The sequence below is a fragment of the Sphaeramia orbicularis genome, chromosome 14 (assembly GCF_902148855.1).
Source record: "Sphaeramia orbicularis chromosome 14, fSphaOr1.1, whole genome shotgun sequence".
Classification (NCBI taxonomy): Eukaryota; Metazoa; Chordata; class Actinopteri; order Kurtiformes; family Apogonidae; genus Sphaeramia; species Sphaeramia orbicularis.
In genome coordinates this window covers 5,708,429-5,731,630 of record NC_043970.1, presented here as the reverse complement: position 1 = coordinate 5,731,630, position 23,202 = coordinate 5,708,429, and the positions used below count along the sequence as shown (strand labels likewise).

General features: G+C 36.8%; 1 protein-coding gene across 3 annotated transcripts; it reads left to right on the top strand.

Annotated features, from left to right (window-relative positions):
• The first annotated feature begins 229 nt into the window (after window positions 1–229).
• lrwd1 (leucine-rich repeats and WD repeat domain containing 1) lies at window positions 230–16,896 on the top strand. 3 transcript variants are annotated; one of them, XM_030154141.1, is made up of 16 exons: window positions 230–322; window positions 631–725; window positions 2,158–2,392; window positions 3,482–3,601; window positions 4,938–5,084; window positions 5,166–5,252; window positions 6,906–7,220; window positions 7,967–8,081; window positions 8,205–8,311; window positions 9,921–10,131; window positions 10,913–10,985; window positions 12,941–13,084; window positions 13,337–13,440; window positions 14,363–14,521; window positions 14,739–14,833; window positions 16,325–16,896. In XM_030154141.1, the coding sequence occupies exons 2-16, from the start codon at window positions 646–648 to the stop codon at window positions 16,475–16,477; spliced, it is 2,145 nt and encodes a 714-aa protein (XP_030010001.1). In that variant the 5' UTR covers window positions 230–322; window positions 631–645; the 3' UTR covers window positions 16,478–16,896. The 3 variants fall into 3 exon arrangements, with proteins under 3 accessions (XP_030010001.1, XP_030009999.1, XP_030010000.1); XM_030154139.1 differs by having other exon boundaries at window positions 13,334–13,440; XM_030154140.1 differs by having other exon boundaries at window positions 241–322; window positions 634–725; window positions 13,334–13,440.
• The last annotated feature ends 6,306 nt before the right edge of the window (window positions 16,897–23,202 follow it).

The window sequence follows — 23,202 nt, the reverse complement described above, 5'->3', positions numbered from 1 at the left end:
AAATAAAAAATTATCTTATTGCACCAAAAAATCTTTGTGTTCATTTTCGTGAATGTCTCAACAAGTGTAACAGAACTTTTGCAAAGCCCGGTATAACTAGTTGCTTTTACCTCAAACTTTTGCAATTATTGCAGTACACTACCTAACCAGACGGTGGCGAAAATGCACTTATGTTTAGCTGCCACAGTTATTGAAGTAGAAGAAGAAGAATCACCGGAAATACGTAGAGCTCCTGTACCGCGGGAAACCCGTAACATCCATGTGGAAGCTCTTTAATTAAGAGAGGTGTGTGTTGTTTTCACTGAACTAACCTGAAGTCCTGGTGAGTTACTTTCAACATTTCTTAATTTTAACTTTTGACTGACAAATACCAGTGGCTAGTACTTGGCAGAAACTTTCTATAAAGTAATCGCATTCGTTGTCTCGCATAGAAGGTTTGTACTGGGCACATTCTCCCGAAACCTACAGTTGTTTGTCTATTGTTTGGTGTGTAGAGATGTATTTGAATTAATTTTCTTATAAAGGCTTAGTTGTTTACAATATTTAGAGACGTGTATTTTATTTGAGTTCTTTAACCTCACTGTATGAACCTACTCTTTTCATGTATTTTTGTTTCTGTCGTCCTCCCAGCAGGTATATAATACAATGCAGAAAATAACTGAGAAAGTTTTATTGGAGAAAAGCTCTCCAAAAACATGCAAACTGGAACAAATCATCACTCTGAAGTAAGCAACATTTCCATTGTTTCCACTGTTTTGAAAATGAATGTTTGCTATTTTCTTCAGGATTGAAGTTCGTTAAAAGCACACTCATATGAGTCCATATATTTGTATCATAAATTTCTCTGTTATTATTTCTGTTCTAGGGAGGGGGCACAGTGGTACTTTTTTTTTTTTTTAAGTGAGACTGCACAAAGAATGAGGCATTGATGTAATTCATTCATGTTTGAGTGGTAGCTAATGATAATGAGAAGAGGCATTGAGTAAAATGTGAGTTTGAGATTTAGAAATCTTTTTAATTTATTCCAGATTTAGTCAGTGTTATGCCATTATTCATTTTAGTGACATCCTTACTCTGCTCCTTGTCCTGCTGATTGTGGCTGTCATTAGCAATGAGACAAGTTAATACCAGTACCATGTTCCGTAAACTTTAGTCTAATATGAACCACATTTACTCACAGTTAATAATGGGCTGTTGCTGAGTTATTCCTTAATCCACTTAATTGTGTGGTATTACTCGATAATTTCCTTTTATTGTCAAGGTATTAACATATTTTCAATTAGCCTTAATGTGAAGTGTTACTGTTGTTTCTTCAGATACAACAAATAAAGCGTCTTGTCACTGCCTCTTTTTTTATCGGTGTTAGATTATGGAGATGTACTTTATATGAATGCATTGTCCAAATGTCTTCAAATGGTTGACACAGTTTATCATGCTTCTCTGAGGTTTATTACTAATTCTACAGCCATGACACATCATTGTGAGTTGTATTCCAGAGTGGGTTGGCCTGCCCTGTCCACTAGGAGGTTGGGACACTGGTACATCTTTATTTACAAGGCCATAATTGGGCTACTACCTTCCTATATCTATAGTTTAATAACAAGAAGAAGTCTGGATTCTTACTGTCTGCGATCGAATGAGCATTTGTTCCTCTTTGTGCCATTTGCTCATACAGAGCTGGGTGAAAGGGCATTTGTCTACTCTGCTCTTTGCACATGGAATATGTTGCTAAAAGACTGGAAACTGACTGATTTGATCTCCCTGAGTGCTTTTAAATCCAAACTCAAAGTGCTAAAGAATAACTCAATGACTTGCACTTATTTTTCATAGGTTGACTTGTCCTGTAAATTATTGTATGTTGTAACTCTATGTTGTAACTATGTGTTGTATTTTATGGTGCCTCTTGGCCAGGACTCACTTGGAAAAGAGGTTCTTATTCTCAATGGGATCTTTTTCCTGGTTAAATAAAATAAAAATAAAAAACAAGAAAATTCAGGAAATATGTGCACAGCCTTAAAAGACACAAAAATATTATATTCTGTTTATAGATGATTGACATTTTGTGTTGCCCTCAGTGTTTTACTGCAAGGAAAAGCTGGATATGATGATGAGTTCTTATTCCCTGTGTAGTGACTCTTAATGCCTTAATGTCCACAGTCTGTCTAAACTGGGTCTCCAGTCCAAGGACTTGCCAGTGGGGTTGCTGTCTCGCCTTCAGTCTCTGGAGCGCTTGGATCTGTCGAAAAACAGACTGCAGGAGTTCCCCAAGAACCTGAAGCTGCCAAGGCTCAAGTACTTGGACCTGAGCGACAACCAGATGGAGGATGTGACTGGACTGGAAAGTCTGGGTGGTCTGGAGGAGCTCAAGATGGAGGACAACCTTTATATCACTGTGAGGATATGACTGTGTTTCTAGCTTACAAACAGTAACATGTCAAATCCATCTGTAACATTATTCTAGTGCATTTAAGAACTTAGACCTGTCAATGTATGATGATACCATAGTGTAGCCATTTAAGAAAAAAAATCCTGTATTATGGTATTTTAAAATGGAAGACCGTCCATTTAATTTATCTGATGAGGTAATATGATTACATATTGATTGTAAATCAGGGAGGCAACTAATGACTACTTCAATAGTCCACTAGTCATCACCGACTGTAACTTCTAGTCAGATTATGAACTGCAAAAACCCACCCCAATGGCTCTTATTTGTCTTTATTGCAGCAATAAAATACATATTCTTTCCTTTAAGTAGAACATTTGGTGCACAACAATTAGATTGCATAACAGTTTGTTAAACAAATATTCAAGTCAATATTCAACAAATATTGCAGCAGCAATAAAATATTTTTTTCCTTTAAACAAAAGTGCACATTGTGCATAACAGTCACAATGTCTAACAAAGTTTGTTAAACAACCAAATACTCAAGACTGGCAATCGGCAATAAAATAAATATTTTTCCTTAAACTTTCCTAAAATTACTAACTTTGCTGTTGACTGTTTGACAACTAGTCGACTAGTCGTTGCCGTCCTGTTTTAAATAAGAATTGATTTTGGTGTTTTTGCTTGTAGAGCTAAAAATGTGAATAATGTGTCTTTTTGCATCACTGATGTGTGTTTTTCTGGTGGACCACATAAACCCTGACAAAATGATCAGATATGTTGTCTTAAAGAAAATTAGTTTAAAAAAATCAGGAATAGTTTGATTTGTGATGATAAGAAGTTTAATATTTGAGTAGGGAAATGATGCACTTTAATGTTCATCTGTCAAAACCCACATCTTTTACACCACTATCTACAATGTCCAACCATGTGACCAAACCATAAAGTATATTCTGTTACGTGGCTGATGGGAGTGAAATTCCCCTTTGTTCCCTATGTCATCGATCCTGAATGTATAGTGTATATCCTCCCTATCCAACAGTCCTTTCAAACCTCAGTGCTAGAGTTGACTAATAACATGCTCCTTCTCCTCAGGTGAGTGATAACTACAAAATGATGACTCTTTTGCCCAAACTGAGGATTTACAATGGAAAGGACATCAGTACGACAGCCAACCATGTGCGCTATGTCTACACCGACAACCTGAGGACCAGGGTACAAACACACTACTTACACAACCTCAGCAGATAAACTGTACTGACCCCAAGTGGTGAAGTTGTGATATTGAAGTCATCTCTGTCCATACAAATTAATTTAACCCAGGTTTTCCAGACCCATTGCATTAATGGTAGGTATCACCACTGATTTTTCGGAATTCATTTCATTCAGAAGGTCCTCATTTGATTTCAATATTGCAAGAATTTCAGGTCAAAGAGAGAAAATCAGTGGGTCTCATGCAAGAAACCATATATGAACAAATTTTCCCTTATTTTTGTTCGTATCCTACATATTCTAATTTTGTTAGATTTCTGGGATTCATTGATATTTTATTTGTGCTTTTCATCAAGGAAAGAGAAAATTTAGCAAGGGTTACAGTGGAAATAAATATTTTTCACTTTAACATGTTATCCCTCAAATTTGTTTTTGTCATGTTTACCCATAAATAAAAAAAAAAATCATAAAAAGGGAGATTCAATAAGTCCTTTGAGATTTTCTTGGAAACGGAAACCCCCCCCCCCAAAAAATATGTCTCTCCATCTTGCAGTGACAAAATACAGTTTTTAAAAAATATTCTGAGCATAATAGGCAGTCAGTCTTCAGACCCTGCTAATAGCCTACACTCATAAATTAGTGTTTTTTTTTTTTTTCACAGCAGGTTTTACCATAGTACCATAGTTGTCCTCTCCATGAGAATCTGACAGGACTTACTGGATCCCCCTTTTTAAAGTACTTTTACCAGCAAAACTATAGAACACCTGTCAGAGAGACAAAGAACCATCTAATCCTTGGAGCACTTCCTTCTCTTTTAAATTTAGTTCATAAATATGTGTTTCCACTGTTGTATGTTTTTTTATTTCCAGCACTGACACCCTGAAAGATGACATTCCCTTTGTTAAATTTTGCTACTCATAAAGGTTTTTTTCCTGCCCTTTTTTGGTGGCATGTCTGAAATTGCTTACCCAAACCTGTTTACACATGGCATAAAGCCTGCCCTTTTTTTGGTGTTTAGTGGGTGTGGTGATATATACTAATTGGCCACGCCCATTCAGAAATCACAGTCAAGTTAGATTTAACTAATCAGGCCTAGGCAAGAGCAGATTTGGACAGTAATAACGTTTGGTGCATCCAAAGTTGAATCCTCCTATGTTTTCTCTTAATGGGGCAAAAGAAGAGAAAATATAAGAAAAATTGAGGAGAATGTTGCTGCATGAGGCACATTGTGTTGTGGGCCGCTAGTACAGATACTAGCATATTTTAATATACATGTCCTTGAAAGTTCTGTGCTGTTTACATTACAGAGGTTGAAATGGTCACTGCTTATGCCTTTCAGATAATTGCAGTTTGGGAGCATAACTTTAGCCTTCCTGATCCCATCACAGCAGATAAAATGTCCATGTTGGAGACTGATTTTGTGAATGCGGCCTGTCAGCAGGTTAAGTTTGGACCAAGTTCAGTCAGCAACTTCACCAAATGGAGGGTAAGTTCTCTATGTGATGAACATGTCTGTGTTTTGTCTCCTTCAGTCCTCATTAGCGTCTGTCTCTACTCTGGTTCTCAGGTGGGGATCATTGCTGCAGATTATCTCCATTCTCTAACACAAGGAAAGGATGACACACTGAATATGGAGCCTGAAGAAGAAAGCACTGTGAGATTACTCTAGCATAACAGATGAACCAATATCAATGAGTTCAATATGGATTTGCAGTACTCCTCTGCAAAGGCATAGCACTATTTATGTAGCTCTTTAAATTAGGAATGTGCATGCTGAGGGCAGTTTTAGTCAGCACAATGTCCTCTTTCTTGACAGCTTGCTAACCCATGAAATACAGTAAGAGATGAATCACATTAGGTTGTAAAAGACAAAATGAGACAAAATTATGGAAAAGACATAAGAAGAAAAATGGAAAGTTCAGAAAAGATGAAACAAGATCAAAATGACCTACAAGAAATAAAACAAAATCATAAATGGCTTATAATATGTAAAAAGACATAGAAAAGACACCTGTCATCTCAGATTTAGTTTCATTTATTGATGTGAAAGCCAGTGGTCACTTTTGGATTAAGATGACATAGATACAATCTGAGTTCTTATTCAATATGATGAAAACACTGAAAGATTTTGTTTCTTAAGTTATAATTATGGTGATTGTGATTTGAGTAATTATGTAGAGTCACTGTAAAGAAAATAACCCATTTAAAAACAAAGAAAAAGGTGCATTGTAGTAATATAACATACAAATATATTACAATAACTTATTTAAAAAGTGCTGTCACTGATTAGTTTAGATGGATGTTTTAAGTGGATATACTAGTTTTTCTAAATTCTGCTATGGTTTTACACTTAGAAGACAGACTGGACATGTCCCGGTATTAGCAGAAATCTACAAAATACAGAGAAACAGCCAAAACTAACACTTAAAGTAAGTGAAGTTATAGCTTAACTTATGATGTTAGTCAAGTTCCTGATAGACTAAAGCCTTGGTGTCTGCTCTGCCCATTATCTTGAGTGTCCACCAGATACAAAAGCTTGTCCAGGCCCATTTGCAAATGTTTTTTTGCTGTAGTGTGGACAGAGATGCAGTATTTTGTAAAATGAAGGTCATGTGGACAGACCTTTTTTTGTTTTAACCCAACATGTCCACCAGTGACCAAAAGCATCCACTGATCTAAAATGGTTAATACCTGTTGATCCACTAATCCTATCAGTACATGTAAGTAATTGGTGTAAAATTCCGTTTGTCACCTTTTCATAGTTGTCAGATACGACCCATTTGGATGTTCACAGGCTCTGTTGTGAATGTGAAAACACCTTCATCTTCGTCACCAGTAAAACCCATGTAGTTTGATAAATTACAGTGGATGACACTTGTTTTTACCCTCAGGTAAAAGTCTGAAAAAGTCGCTTTACTCCAAGTTTTCTTGAACATCTACATCATCAGTAAATTAAATATAGGAAAATACATGATTTACCCTAAGAAATGCAAAATACAGAGAATAATATTAGAATAAATGGTGATAAATCACTTATGAAAGGTTAAATGGAGCGAAAAATTCATTTGGGAACTTCTGCAAAAGTAGCACTGGGTCTTTATGGGTTAAAAAAAAAAAGGGAGGAGGAACATATCCGTTTAGAACAATATCCATATTAGTGTGGAAGTGGTATTAGTGTACTTTAATCCATCTATACAACACTGTCAACCCTCTGACCAACCCCATGAGTTAGGAAGTCAATTTTTTCATACCATTGGCAAAGGATCTTTGTGTAAAGCTGATCCCTTGTGCTTTCTTTGTCATTCAGAATGTTACAACACCTTCCAAGAGGAAGACAAGAGCCTTGGGAAGAGACGACAGCATCAGGCTCATACCTCACAAAAGGATATGTGCAGATCTCCCAGCATCCCGAGCTGCAGACAGTCCCCACAAAGCAGGCCTCAGAATGAAACCTCAGGAAAAAACTATGACCAGCAGTCCACGCAAACACCCCTCAACCCCCACCAGAGAACTGGCAGAGGCTGAGATGCCTAAGAGGGGTTCTAGAGCCCAACAGAACCAAGAGGAGGGGGCTGTCAGAGGCACAGAACTGCCCACAATACAGAACCACCATAAAACCCAGGTGACGTCACAGCATCTGTTAATAGTAGTATTTATGAGATGAAGTTGTTAGTTGTAATACCTACTATCAACAGAAGGGGCAGTATTTGACCAGAAAGTTGTGGAAGAGGCCACTGATAAACTGCTGAAACTCTGAGAGCTGCTCAGGTCTTCAGTTTAAGTATAAACAATGTAGAACTGCAGATATTGATTATTTTTGTAATCGAATAATCTGTAGATTATTTTCTTCAATTAAACGATTATTTGGATAAGTGAAAAAAATGATAAAAATGTGGAAAAAAAACATGTTTGAAAATGACAATTTGTCCTTTATTCCAGAACCAGCTGAAACAACAGCCACAAAAAGTATACAAATAAAAGGATATATGACGATATCTTTATAGAAATAACAATAACAATGTAAAAGGTTATATATAAAAAAAAATCTGTAAATCTAAACAACAACTAACAGTGCAGTTTTACAGTTTTAATTTATCGAACAAAACTTGCTGATACAGATGTATGTAAACAAGGAGCTTTATACTTTACTTTGGATATTGTTGATTTGTTATGGTTTGGGTCCTAAGTGTGTTCTGGTACCACACTGCCCCCGCTGATCAGATTTTAAAATATGACTGCAGCATTGACCCCCTTTAAAGTAGAAGTATTATTAATGAAGTCAAAGTGCAGTGCTTGGTGTGATGACAGTACTATCATAGTAAATCCGTCTGTCCTCTGCCCTTTTGTTTGTCTTTTGCCCATGTCCAGCCAGTGTCCCTGAAGCCTCATCACATCCTACAGTGTCACAGTAAACAGGACAGCTCTGAGGACTTGTCCACTCAGCTGTGGGCCTGTGCTTTCCAGCCTCTACCTGATTCCACTGGTACTGTTCCCTAACCTTTAACAGCACATAGTGTGGCAGACTGTTCAAACAGGGCTTATGGGGAAAAAATGCACAACACCTAGAATAAAATCCCTCTAACACTGGCCTCTGTCATATGAGCAGGTGCAGTTGGAGGAAACCGTCTGGTGGCGACCTGTGGAGGAGACTCTCTCTGTGTGATCGACTGTGAAATTGGGATTGTTGTGAAGAAGTACAAAGTTCCCGGAGAGGTACATTTAGTTTTCTAAACCAAACCAAACCAAAAATTTGCAGTGAGTTTTCAGATGTCACAGCCAGTTTGAGTTGAGTTGAGACAGGTTATAGTTCACACTTCAGCATTTACCTGAGGATGTCGCCAGCAGTTCATGTCAAGGTTCAAGAATGTTATTATGTGTACACATAACAAAATTTAGACAGGTAGTTCTCGGCTAAGAAGGTGCCAACTTAAATACTCAGATACATTAAATGAAAACAGTATAAACACAGTATGAGCACATTATAAGAATATGTACACTATATCTATAAAAAAAAATTATGCACAGTTGAATACAATATATGTGCAATGTCAAATCACCAGAGGATGGTTTTAGAACGCCATGTTTTGCCATTTAATCCCATATCTTAGCTGTTGCTCATCTCCCATTAAATGCTTTGCTATTATCAACTGTATCCTCAGTAATAATAGCAGTAGTAGTAGTAGTAATCATAATAATGTTCTCCTTGCTTATTAGCGGGGGCAGAAATTCCTCTACCAAGGATGCTACCAAGGATGTCCAGCTACAACAAAGCATCAGAACACACAGTTTTTTGCTTAAAAATGATACTGTTGGGCCTCCATTGCATTTGTCTGGCTATTTGCAGGCTGCAAGCAGTGGCTCATTTCATCTTGTTATGAGTCTCAGGTCTTAACTGGGCTTGAGTGGGAAAGTGGTTGATGCATTCTCCAAAAAAGGAATCGTCATCCAATTTGTGCAATCAATTTTATTACTGACAATCATATAGCACTTTAATAAACAAGAGTCTTAAATGTTTTTTTGACCACAGCCTGTATGTAAAGATGGACAACGTGTTGCAGTTAGCCCCACTTTACAAATAACCATCCAAAACCAAATAGTCACAGGAGCTGAGTGAATGAGAGGAGTAAAGTAGAGAGTAAGACTAAGTCATTAAAATGAAAAATATGTACATTACTGTGCTAAAAGTCTTAGGCAGCCTTTAGTTTTGTTGTTCCTTACATGGTTGTAATGTGGTTGTGTCTTCATTTCTAACAAGTATGTAGGAAATATGTGCACAGTATTGAATCACACACAAACAAGTCGGAACCTTTTCTCCATCCAGATCATCCCATATTGTTTCTACCCTATTATATTTCTTTTTTTTTTTCTGAAATGCATTTTTGCTTTTAATGGTGTTTACACATTTGCCGCATATTCCAGATGCACAAGTAATACTACAAAGATTGTGAAATGTATATGTGTAGACATGGAAATAAACATCAAAGCTAAAGGCTGCCTAAGACTTTGCACAGTCCTGTGCTACAAAAAAATTCTATTTGTGGTTGAAATCCCACAGGAGGGACAAACAATGACAGAATCAGTTTTTCAAATAAACAACTTATATTGCCAGAACATAATTTAGATTTTATTGTTCCAGCTGGCCTCTTCTTTCATACCGCAAATACTGAAGTGATTTTCTAAGGGTTGTGACAGTTGACTTACTGCTCATTGTGCCTTCTGTAATAAAGAAAAAAGTTCAGAGTGCTTAGTCATTTTCTAGAAATCAGGTTCCTGATAGACTGGCGATGTTTTCCTGATGGTGTGTGTTTGTGTGTTTCTGAAGGAGTTCTTCTCTCTGGCTTGGACCACCATACTTATGTCTAGAGGGGGCAGGGCCTCGGCTCAACACTGCAGCATTCTAGCAGCTGGAGGGAAGAGAGGGATGGTCAAACTGATCCACCCCAGAAACAACATGGCCTATGGCGAGTTCAGAGCCAGTCGTAAGGCCGTGTCTGTCCTCCGCTTCAACCCAGATCAGGGAAACATCCTTTACAGTATGACACCGCTAACTCTCTTTCTCTTTGGAGCTTTTCCCCTATCATTCCTTAAAAAATGATTCCACTTGCTATGGTTTTAGCTGGCATTTACGAATATAGACCATATACTGTGTTGGTTGTACAGTAGTTGTTGTGAGCTCTAGTATAGTTCATAAACCCTGCACTCTATGTTATGGGTCTTCAGTCAAACTAAAAACTCAAAGTACACATCCAATGAACTCTCCCAAATGTGATTTGATTTCATCAGATAGCCCTGTGTTCAAATCGTCATTTTTCTGGTCAGTGTGACTGTGACTTGATAATATAAAGAAAGGGGGGAATCAATTAGGTGTCATTAATTAAATCACATGCCAACCTTGTCTCTATTGCACAACTGTAAATTGTCAACATGGTTGAATTTTGCTTTACTTTTACACAGAGGGACACAATGGATTTTTACACACTGGATGTAGCAAGTCTATATTAAAGTCTCCACAAACAAACATCTGTGGTGGAAAATTCTGGTTTTAAGTATTAAATAATCCCTCCATGCTATTGTTCAAATTTTAAATTGTATATTGTTTCCTTTTGTCTTTAGGGTTAATCTTTGTGGACATTAATGACTATATCAGTTGTAAAATGTTTCTGTGGTTTCATCTTGATGCTTTTATTTCATTGTATTTTTCTAATTGTTTTGTCTTTTGGTGGTTTAGTGTGAATAATTCAGTCTTTGTATGTTATATAGAAAAGAGCCTAATCCATGGTCTCACCTGTACTCTTGTTTCTGTTTATGCTACAGCGGGATCTTATGATAATAAGATTGTGATGTGGGACATCGGTGGAGTGGACAGCCAGTATAACTTCAAAGTTCTGTGAGTAGGACCCTTGCCAGAACAAAAATGAGTGCATTCTTAAAAGGAGACACAATAAAATACACGAGTTTGTTTAAATTAACTGCAGTATTCAGAAATATAGAGATTTTGTAGGGCTCAGAAATAATCCCTTCTCACATGAAGGAAGTAAAGTAGATTGTGTTATACATTGTTAAATCATTTATATAATTGTTTTACCCTGTCTGCTGCCGCCGCCAGATATCCTTCTTGTCAATGCGATAAATGGGACAGATTTGGTTGGATTTCTTATCTCTTGATAACGAACATAGGGGAACTCTACTGGAAGAACCCTATCGATTTCAGCCTCTCTATGAGTATTATAAGTCATCCAAATAGGGGCACTTTAGTTGAAAATCTGGTTTTTTTGGACATAAATCAAGCAATAATAGACCGATGGAGATAAAATTTGGCTCATATTCATCGTCTTGCAAATGTCCATTTTCTCACTACTATCCAGAGTTTATATGGTGTCATTTTCATTCATTAAGTGGAGGGAAAAATTGGTTCTCTGACCATTATTCTGCATCTATCAGGTCAATGTAGCTCAAATTGAGTTCATATTGATGGTCTAACAATTAGCTGTCTTCATGCCACTACCTGGACTTTATATGATGTCATATTTTGACATCAGGTGGTATGTTTTTTCCAAATGATTGGGGTAGCAGAGGATTGGGGGGATGTTGAGGATATACCCTTGCTGTCGGCCCCCGCCAGTGTAAGCCTTATTTTACCTGCAGCTGATACTGAAATCACAGAATTTAAAATGCCATAGCTGAAACTCAGTATATCCTCTCATTGCAACAGAGCTTTTTTCCACCATTAGGGACTGAAGGTGATTCACAAAAAGCACAAAAGATTCACAAAAAGCACCCTACTAAGCCTCTTGCTGACTAATCTCTTTACTACTGTCAAACAACTTATATTGACAAGAGGTGAAACTTACTTTTTTTTCAGTGGCTGCATCAGTGCACTTTAGCAGAGTACTCCGTTGCCATGTTGGGCTGAAAGCAGTTGCCAAAAAAGCATCAGAGTTTGGCCTCTTTTACGCCATACTCTATTAAAACTAGCTAATGCATGAACAGTCATTGTTCTAATCAGGCAGTGGCATCAGGTAAAGATGGATATGAACTGATGCACAAGCCAACATGTTAATTATTCTGCCAAAACAAGTGTGGCTGAGGGTCAAATTTTGACTATGTATGTAGAGCTGCAGCTGTCGATTATTTTTGTTTTTGATTAATCGATTATTTCAGTAGGCCAAAAAACAGTAAAAATGTGTAGCAGACATGAAAATGACAACTTGTCCTTTATTCCAGAACTTGCTGAAACATCAACCACTAAAAGTAAAAGGATATCTAAAAAATACCTTTATAGAAATAACAACAGTATAAAAGTATATATAAAAATATCTATAGATATAAATGACAACAAGTCAAATGACATCTACAAATAACATGTGCACTGCACTCTTCAACACATTCATATCCAACTTAATAACAACTTAAGATGGAACTAACATACAACTTTGTGTTGATCCTGGCGTCATGTGCGTCGCAATAATTGTCCATGTGAAGCACAACAGTGAAATCAATATTTAGTGTAAACAAAGCTTAGATTCAGGAAAATTGCAAAATGACTTTGAAAATGTATTTTATTTGAGTGCCAACAATAAGATAAGAGTACAATGATTGCTGAAAACAGCAAAGAAATATGAGTCATTGTTATTGTTAACTGCCAATACGTAAAACAGTTGCTCTAGGGGCAAGTAAAAATGGACTCTATTTTGCAGATATATAGTGAAGCTAGATTACCCTCAAAGTATTTTTATTGCTGCGTTTAATTTTTGAGTAGGTGTGACGAAATGATCAGGTAATGATGATTATGTAAGAGAGACTAGCCCTGTTGTGAAGAGTCCTTCTGTTTGTTCTCTGTAGTCAGCTGCTGGTGTTGGAGGTTGGTGCCACTCCTCTGAACATCTGCCTCCCCCCTGCCTCTCCCAGCATGCATCTGCTGGCCGCCTGTGAGGACGGCCTGCACTACTACAACACACAGCCAGGAACCAACAGCGGCACGAAGAGGTAAAGGCTGCATCATACATTCAGTCACATCAAGCAAACAGAACACAAACTTTTAACTGTGACCATGAACATGCTGCTCTTCTTTAAACTACTACCATGACCTGTTTATGCTGAAAACCAAATGATGCACTAAGGGAACCAGGAAGTTAAAGACACATTGTTATGACTTATAAATTTCTGTGTACTTCGATGTATTGCTGATGTACTCTGGTTCATGGTTGACTGGGTGTAATGACGGAGTATTTCCAGCAGGACTAAGGACATGGAGATCACATTTCCTATATATAAAAAGGAAGATAAGGACCATGACTACCACACCATTGATGGCATGAGTTTTCTCACGGATGACATTGTGGGTAAGTGTCACCTTTTTCACAGTATTTATAGATATATGCCCTTTCATTCCCTCTCCCACTTAAACATACTCACTTAGGAAGTGATCCATAGTCCTTACAGTGAAGGAGCTCCTCCTGAGTTTGTCAGTCATGAAAACAAAACAAAAATCAGATCAGGTTTTACTTGCTATAATCACCCAGGCAGAAGGTTTGCGTGTAATATCTCACACACAAAGCTTCTGAGGCATTACTAAACTGAGTCAAAATTTCTGTTTCCCATTTTCTTTATCTTCAATAAATAGATTAAGGAAATTTGTTTTCAATTAATAAAAATGAAGAAAAATTAACACAATGTGAGTTTTTATTCAACATGATGACAACAATGTTAAAGTGGTTTTAACCCATGAAGACCCAGTGTTACTTTTATGGCAGTTCCCAAATGAATTTTTCTCTCTATTTAACCTTTAAGTGATGTATCACTATTTATTATAATATTATCATCTACATTTTGCATTTTTCTGTATAAATTATGTATTTTCCTATATTTAATTTACTGATCATGTAGATGTTCATTAAAGCTCAGATGTTCTACTTTTTAACAATTCTAGTTCAGTTTGCTGTGCATCCATGTGTCTTCCCCATTTCCCCCCTTCTCCTCCCCTCCCCCAGTCTCTCTGTCTGTCTGTCTCTCTCTCTCTGTCTGTCTCTGATTTGGCGCTACATAAATAAAATTTGATTGACTAATGTTCACTATGGAGCCTCTGAATGTCCAAATGGGTCATATCTGATGACCATAAAAAGATGAGAAACTGCATTTTACACCAATTATTTACAGGCATTAATAGAATTAATGGATCAGCAGGTTTTAAATATTTTAGATAAGTAGATGCTTTTGGTCACTAGTGGCTGTTTGGTGGCTGATGATGCCGTTGTTGTCTTGCAGCCTCTAAAAACTTCATGCATGGTCGTATTTACCTGTGGAGCTGGAGCAGGACTAAAGCCCAGCGGCCTGGTAAGAACAGGATGGTGTGTGCAGTGATTCTGGCTGAGCTACAGTGGGCCAACACCGAGGTTCCGTACCTGACTCTAAACACTTGCCCTAGTAAGTCCACACAATCACATCTCCATATGCACATTTATTTGTAAATATCAGTAATAAACTGTGACGTGGACATTTAACTCGATGGCAGGTAGAGGTGGGAGATGCAGTAAAGGTGTTATCACAATGACAAGGTTTATCAGGAAATGTTGGTAATTTTAACAGTAAATGTCAAATCAGCCTAATGAGTCCTTGGTGTCTTTCCTGTCTTTGTGTATAGATCACGCCTATATAGTGTGTGGTGATGACAAAGGCCAGCTGTGGACATACCACATCACCGACCTGCACACTGGAACACCCATTCAACCCACCGAGGTAACCTCTCTGCCAAGCTGCCCGCATGTAGAAGACATATCTCTCTCCTGGCACATGATACTGTCAAAGCTTCATGCATTCAGTCCGCAGTCAGTTGATTCTGTAATGGACATTAAACTTTGCGCAAAGCTGTAATAACCATGTGCTCTGAGTTGATCACTACACACCCTGACATATTTAAATGAATAAAGTACAGTGTATATTGATAATAATTAGAGCTGCAGCTATTGGTAATTTTTGTAACTGATAAATGTATAGATTATTTTATTCGATTCAATTAAACCATTATTTGAATAGGCACAAAAATATACATGTCTGAAAATGACAACTTGTCTTTTATCCCAGAACCAGCTAAAACAACAACCACAAAAAGTATAAGAAAGGATATGTAAAAAATATCTATAAAACAACAGTATAAAAGTATATATAAAAATATCTATAGATATAAACAACAACAAACAACATGTGCACTGCAGTCTTCAACACATTTGGATTCAACTTACCAACAGCTTAAGATGGAACTAACACACAACTTTGTGTTGATCCTGGCATCATGTGCATCACAGTAAGCATCGATGTGAAACACAAAAGCAGAACCAGTGTTTAGCCGCAACAAAACTATGGAAACAAAGATTTGATTCAGGAAAATTGGAATTGAATAATTTTTTAAAATTGATTCCACTCGATTAATTGTTTCAGCTCTAATAATAATGATTATATTCATTTCTTATAATTTTTCAAGCATGATGTTTGGTCCACAGTGAAACCTGAAAAAGCCAAACAGTTACTTGTGGTTTTAAATTATTCATAAGATGTGATACTTGTTGCATTGTCTTAAGTGTCAAACCCACTACTCTCATGTTCCTCCCTATTATGTAACACATGAATTTTTTACCTCAAAATGCTACACACAACACCTCATAATGGCAAAGGGAAAAAGCTTTGTTTTGAAACTTTTGCAAATTTATTAAAAATATCAAAAATATACCTTGTACATACTGGAAGAATTCATAGCGTTTGCCATGATACTCAGAACTGAGTTCAGTTTCATCCTGTTTCCACTCATCATGCTTCAGTTTACACAACTTGATTGGAGTCCACTTGTGGTAACTTGCGTGATATATTTTTGTTTTTTTTTAATTTTTAATAAATTTGTAAAAGCTTCAAGCAAACTGTTTTCACTGTCAATATAAGGTACTATGTGTAAAATTTGAGGTAATTTTTTTTTATTTGATCTGTTTTGGAATAAGGCTGTAACTCAAGAAAACATTTTTTTTTTAAAGTAGCGTTGTGAATACTTTCCAGATGCACTGTAGTCACAGTAGAGCGGGAGAATGGCTGTTGAAAATGAACTTCTCTTCTTTTATTTTTAAGACTAAATCACTGAATGTCCTTTACACTGTGGCTCTGTCATCCATGATCTTTTCTATCCTATTCTTTAATTGGTGTGGTACGTTCCATCTAGTGCTACTGTTGTGTTTGTGTTGTCAGGTGCTGGAGTGGCCGGCCCCACTGAAGAAGGGCCTTGGTCGGCTGGAGGGCCCCTCCATCAACAACATAACCATGGACCCTGAGCTCCATTATCTGGTGGCCCTCACTGACAAGAACATGGTGGTAGTGTGGAAGAGAGCCGAGCTGTCCTGACCAACGCCAGGGCTGTGTGGATCCTGTTTAGATCTCATCTGTCATTAAAGAAGAACATGATCAGTGTTTTCTGCATGGAAATGTACAGAGTGTTAAGTAAATATTTAGTATTTTCCTACTGGATGTACTGCAAGTTGCTGCTATTATTGGTGTTTGAACAAATGGGGATTTGATACATTTCATTTATTTTATGTTTTTATGTAATGTAATTATTTTTACTATGTGTTTTTACCTTAAAAGACAAAGAACACCATGCACAGCTAAACATAGTAATTGTTTTAAAACATTTAATATTTAACTTTTGAATCTCCTGTTGTTCATGTACAGTGGATAAAATATCTCTGTCACTTTAGTTGTACTTCAATGGTATCATTACATCGTCTATGTGGTCTGTAAATGAAACAAATGTTTTCTGAAGCGACAAACATGCTGTTAACAATTCTTGGAAAATAATGTTGGAGCTGAAGTGATGTTGTCAGTTACCTAATTAATCTGTAATTTTTCAAAGATGTCATATTTTACTGATAACTTTTAACTTAATTTTTGAGTTGTTTTTCAGCAGCAATAATTCTAGTTTGCTTAGTTTGTGCTTACTGATCATAAGGATGCATTGTTTGTATGTCATGTTCAATAGTTCACTGTAATATACTTTTATGGCTCCAAGTGATTGGTTGAGACATTTCTCAGTATCAGAAAATGTCTTGTCATTTGATACCAAGTGTAAATGTAAAGGGTAAATTCCATCAGGGTCAGTGTACTGCTTTTATACTCTTTAATAATATGTCAGCAGTCAAGTTCCAGTTGGAATAAATAGGTTGTCTTGTAAGTGGCTTTGGGTGGAAATATCCCATCAACACAAAACTAAAGAGCTGAAAAAAGACAAGTCATGAATCTCCTTTGAATGTATGAAAATACTGGTGAGTTGGAGGAAAAGCTCAAACTAATGTAACTTTTGTTTAAATATACAGCTGTTATTGAACAAAGTGTAGTTTCTCCTGGTATCAAAGCCGAGGTGTTACTATGAATTCTTGTAATACTAATAGAATTGTAGTTGATGACTAACAGTCATACAAATAATTGTAATTAATGATATTATTGTCTGTTGTCTTATGGGTGCCTTTGACCATAAGTAGCTGGGATAGGCTCCAGCAATCCCTGCGACCCTAGGGAGGATAAAGCGGGTTCAGATGATGAATGACTGAATGAATTGTCTATTGTGGTACCTTTACGCCACCTCTGTAATGTAAGACAGTTTAACCTCTAAGACTAGGTGCTACTTTTGTGGCTGTTCCCAAATTAATTTTTCTCTCTATTTAAACTTTTAAGTGATTTATTATTGATTATATTGTCATTTGTATTTTGCTTTTTTTATATTCACTGATCATGTAGATGTTAGTTCAAGCTCAGCGTAAATTAAGACGACATATCGAAACATAAAACTTAAAAAAAATAAAAATTGGCTTTTAAAGTAAAGATATCAATAACAAATAATAAAACCAAGTGTCTCCATCCACTGTAATTTATCAAACTCCATAGGTGTTACTGGTGAATCAAAGTTGTAGAAGGTGACTGTTTCCACTTTCACTATGGAGCCTCTGAACAACCAAATGGGTCATATTTGATGACCATGAAAAGATGACTAAGTGTATTTTACACCAATTATTTAAATGTGTTGGAAGGGTTAGTGGATAGTTACTAAACATTTTATATCAGTAGATGCTTTAGGTCACCGGTGGTTATTTGGGTCTTTAAGGGTTAAGATGGTTTACACGTATCACCTTTATGAAAAAGAAACGTTTACTACAGAATTTTGAAACCTAAGAAAGATTAAATTACTGTTTGCCATATATTAATAACTGAAGATGGCAGATAGAACATGAGTCAAATACACAAAGTCCATTACTGAAATGTTTGACAAAAAATAACAGCCTATGGACAAAATATATACTTATATTCGAAGTTCACTTAGGGCTGGACCATATGGTTAACTTTTAAATATCACAATAAAAGTCAAATCATTACCTCAAAGTTTCAAGGCTTGTTATTCCCAACATAGCAACCTAAAAGACACGAGGTGTAAAATATCACATCAGATGAAGATGATTTAAAACATGCAACAAGACAAAAATGGTGTAAAAGACTAAACAGGATAAACCTGACCCTAGAAGAAGATGTGAACAAAAGACTCAACAAGGCAAAATGTATATCTGTAGTCTGATGTCATGATTTAGTGATTGCCAGATATACTGCACTGTTGTTTCATAGTTAATTTAATAACTATGGATACAGATTAATATTAGCCCAGTTGTATAAAGCTACACGGTTGTCAAAGTGTCACTTTATACCCTTTACCATTTCTGTGTCTGTACTGGCCCTGTCAAATACAAGAAAAGGTTTTTAAAGACAACTTTCATATTTTTGATATCACAACATAAAAGCAAAAGAAATAAAATTAATGTAAGAGTTCTTAAGAGGAGGAGGAATTTAGATATTTTTTGGGAACATCTGAAGATATAAAAAAAACTGAATTGTATTTTGTCTCAATAATCTGACACTGTCAAATCTCAATATACTAACTTTATAAACTAGCCTTTTGTCTCCTGTTGTCTTGGGAAAACTCAACATTATGTTTTAGTTTATTTTAGTCATAAGATCAAAGAATCTGCTTTTACATGTTAGCAAATTCAGCACATTATGAATGAAAAGGAGCAGAAAGAACTGTCTTATATTTTCTGCCCATTTAACAACATTACTGTAATTACTGCTTTACTGTAGTAATTTCAATCAGAATTGTGAAATCAACTTCTTAATATAATGTCTGCCATCACTTACTACTGCAATTCATCATTTGCACAAAAAAATGAAGCAATCAAACGACTTATTCTTTAATTTCTCATTTTCTTTAACCTTAACCAGTCAAGCACTTTAGAAAGAAAAGCTGAACAAAAAAGCTTAAAATAAGCATAAAACATTCAAATAATTAACATTTTTGATCATTTTAAGCATGCAAACATACACATGAACTTATCAAGTTTTCACATATGAAATCATATAAATTAATGAAAAAATAAATAAATGAACTCAATGTTTAATAAAAGAACAGAACAGCACAAAACAATACAGCTAGATTCCTGTCTTTAAACACTGCCACTACCGTCCTGGATTCATCCTTATATTTATTTTAAAATTGTATGTTTCTTTAACATAATGTTAAATGAGAAATTCCGTTAAAAGAGTTTAATCGTGGCGTGTTTATGTGATGTTCCAGTGGCCAGTGGAGGAAAAACTGGGATGAAAAAGACTAACGGAGGTGTTTTTAACATATGAGTCTGGCTTAAAAACAGCAGGACTTAATGATATACTGTATACCGTTTAGTTAATTTGGTGAATGTAACTTGGTCTGGTTATCTACTTCCCTGATCTTTTCAATGACACTGACAATGAGGACAGTAGAGGAGACAGTCCTGTTCAGGTTGTCTCTAGGTCCCGGACTCATCATTCACATTCAGTGTTTTCATTAACCTCCTCAGTAAGTCAGTATAAGTAGCCTACCTAAATGACGTCAGCATCTAATTTGCACAAGTGTAACTATGCATGTAATTGTATTTAATGATGTAGGAGAGAGGAATAACATTGTGGGACCAAAAAAATTGTATAAAAACAGCCTAAATAGTCTATGTTTAGAACTATAGGTGAACTATACTCTGTGAATTCTTGTTTTTTAATGTTCCAATTCCAGTCCTTCTCCTTTATCCAGGCTTGGGGACTAGATAAAGTGACCCAAATGAAACATTCTGGAGGAGTTACTTAGGTTAGCTTAGCTATTTATTTGTATGTTTAATTTTTAGCGTCATTATCTTCAGTTTGATTTGGTTTTTAACCTGGCAGTCCACTTAAAGGTGGGGTAGGAGATGTTAGAAAAACAGTTCGAGCAAGCTACATTTTGAAAATAGAAGTCCAAACCCCTTTTTTCAGACATCCCCCTGAAGCCACGCCTCCAGAGTACTGGCACGCGCAATGCTTGTTCCCGAGGGTTCATTAGTGCTGCACAGTATGCCTGCTCCAACTTTGACCCTGACCCTGCCTACGGCCCCGGCTCCAAACCATGCATACCTTATTCAGTCTCCTCCAACACCTCCGCTCTTATAGAACAGCCCCAGTTCATACTTATCTGGCTAACGTTACATTTCCTAGTGATTGATTGTGTTAGTGAAACAGCGTCTCAATGAACTTTCCATCCTAATATAGCTAATATATAGGGCTGGGTATCATGGCCAATTTCCATAATCAATTGGATTTTGAGTCACAAGGTTCTTAATCGATTAATCAAGATTTGATTCAGTATTGATTGATTCAGATTCATTTAGTGATACCAAAGTACAATTTTGAGCTGTAACCTGATTATTTGACTACCGCAGCCATACAACGCATCAATACTGGAATCAATATTGAAATTAGAAAGGAAATAAATATGACAATTCAACAGTAAATAGCTGAATCTGCTCTGAAATAATGAATGGGACAGAAACATTGCCATGTTTCTACAGTGGCTCAGAACAGACTTTTTTGTCATCTTTATTTCATTTTATGGCTGGTGGCTTCAACTCAATGGAAGGGGGGTAGTGCTCTGTGATTGCTGGAGGCGGGGGGGGGGGGGCGCAGTGGTCTGTCACTGTCACTGTACTGTTCCTTTAACTCCACAGTCAGCTATAGGTGATACTATCACCTGAGTGTGGATCCAAGTTAATATTCCTAGAGTGACCGGATTCTGCGACTCACCTTGGAGAGCCTCCAAGTGACCAGTTTCTCTGCACTATGTGTTCGAGTTTGAGGCCAGGAGGACCGTTTTCCCACCCTTCCTCCGCATCCCTCCTGTACAAGAACTGTCGCAAGCGAGATCAGGAAGCCCTGTCTTCCCCAGGGTTTTGCAAGACAGAGCCAGCCGTGCTTCTGCATCAGCGGTACCCAGGTCAGGTACTCACAGCCCTGCTCTGAAAAATCAATCACATCCACTATTAATCGATTACGCACAAAACGAAATTGATCAATGATCGACCAAATTGATTTGTTTACCCAGCCTAATATAGCTAGCCTGGCTCTGTTTCCTGTACAAGTGCTCCAAGCCTCTGAGAACTCAGGATTCATGCAGGAAGAGGGGTACGCGCAGAGGGGGGAGGGACAAATGGCAGTTGAGTTTGATAGACAAATCACCGTTCAATCATTTCGATTGGGCGCTTAAAATGATTAGATGGTATTTTTTCAGTCCTGTCCGTTTCACAGGTGACTAATTTTTCTAATTTCTGTGTTATAGCATTTAATTAATTGGTTGTAATAGTGGTGTGAAGAGGGTTTTAAGCAATATAGTGAAAAATGCTCCAGGAAAACATCTCCCACCTTTAAGAGCCTACAACAAGTCACAGTAAAACATGAACATTTTTAACTATAATATTTTTATTTTCAGTCTACTTTAAAAATCTAAACGGACCAAAAACAGCAGAGAAAACCGCCATTGTCAATGGGAGTGATTAATAATCAGTGCAGTGATCTGTTTTAGACAAGTATGATACGTGCTTTCACATCTGTCTCCAAAAACACTAGTTTCACACTTAATCACTACTCCCTTTTTTAAGGGCCTCCCTAATCTGAATGACAAATGGCATGGAATAACGAATAACCACTAAGGTTAGGGTTAGGTCATTCGTTATTCCATGCCATTTGTCATTCGGATTAGGGAGGTGCCTTTTTAGTTTACCAGCCGACAGGCCGTAAACTTTTGTCGTCATGCGACGTACGTTGTCTGTCATCCGTTACAAAAATTTCAATCGTCTTCTTCTCCGAAACTACAATTCCAATTGACTTCAAACTTGGTATACAGCTTCTTTATAATGATGTCAACAAAAGTTTGTGAAATTATTTGGATCCGGTGTGGGAAAAAATACGGACCTTGTAAAATTTGGACCTATTTGGAATTTGCGCATGCACGAGCGCAGCCTTACCGGATGTCAGGTTCAGCGACCCCTAACCCCTAACCCTAACCCTAACCCTAACCCCTAACCCTAACCCTAACCCCTAATCATAACCCTAACCCTAATTTCAAAAGCGCACAATTCTACTCGCAAGGTACTTATTTCATAAGCCTCGCTGAACCTGACATCCGGTAAGGCTGTGCTCGCGCATGCGCAAATTCCAAATAGGTCCATATTTTACAAGGTCCGTATTTTATGCCACACCGGCTCTGATTCTGGATTTGGTGCGACTTTGAAAAATGTCCTCATTATAAGAAATAGGAAGTGGATCGATGCAATAACTCAGTAAATATAAATGATATCAATTTGAAGTTTCTACAGTCCAGCCCTGATGGGGAGATGACCAAAACATAATGTCCACATGCTGATCAGGATCTTCTTCTGGATCCGGGAATTTACAGAAAATTTAACATGGGCTCTTATGGGGAAAAAATTCAATCGTCTTTTTCTCCCAAACTACAGTTCTGATTGACTTCAAACTTGCTATACAGCTTCTTTATAATGATATCAACACAAGGTATTGAAATTATTTCAATCTGGATCTGATTCTGGATTTGGTGCGACTTTGAAAAATGTTCCCATTATAACAGATAGGAAGTGGACTGATACAATAAATAAGTATCAATGATATGAAATTGGAATTTGAATTTTTACCGATCTGATTGGAATATGACCAAAACATGGGCTATTTCTGTAATA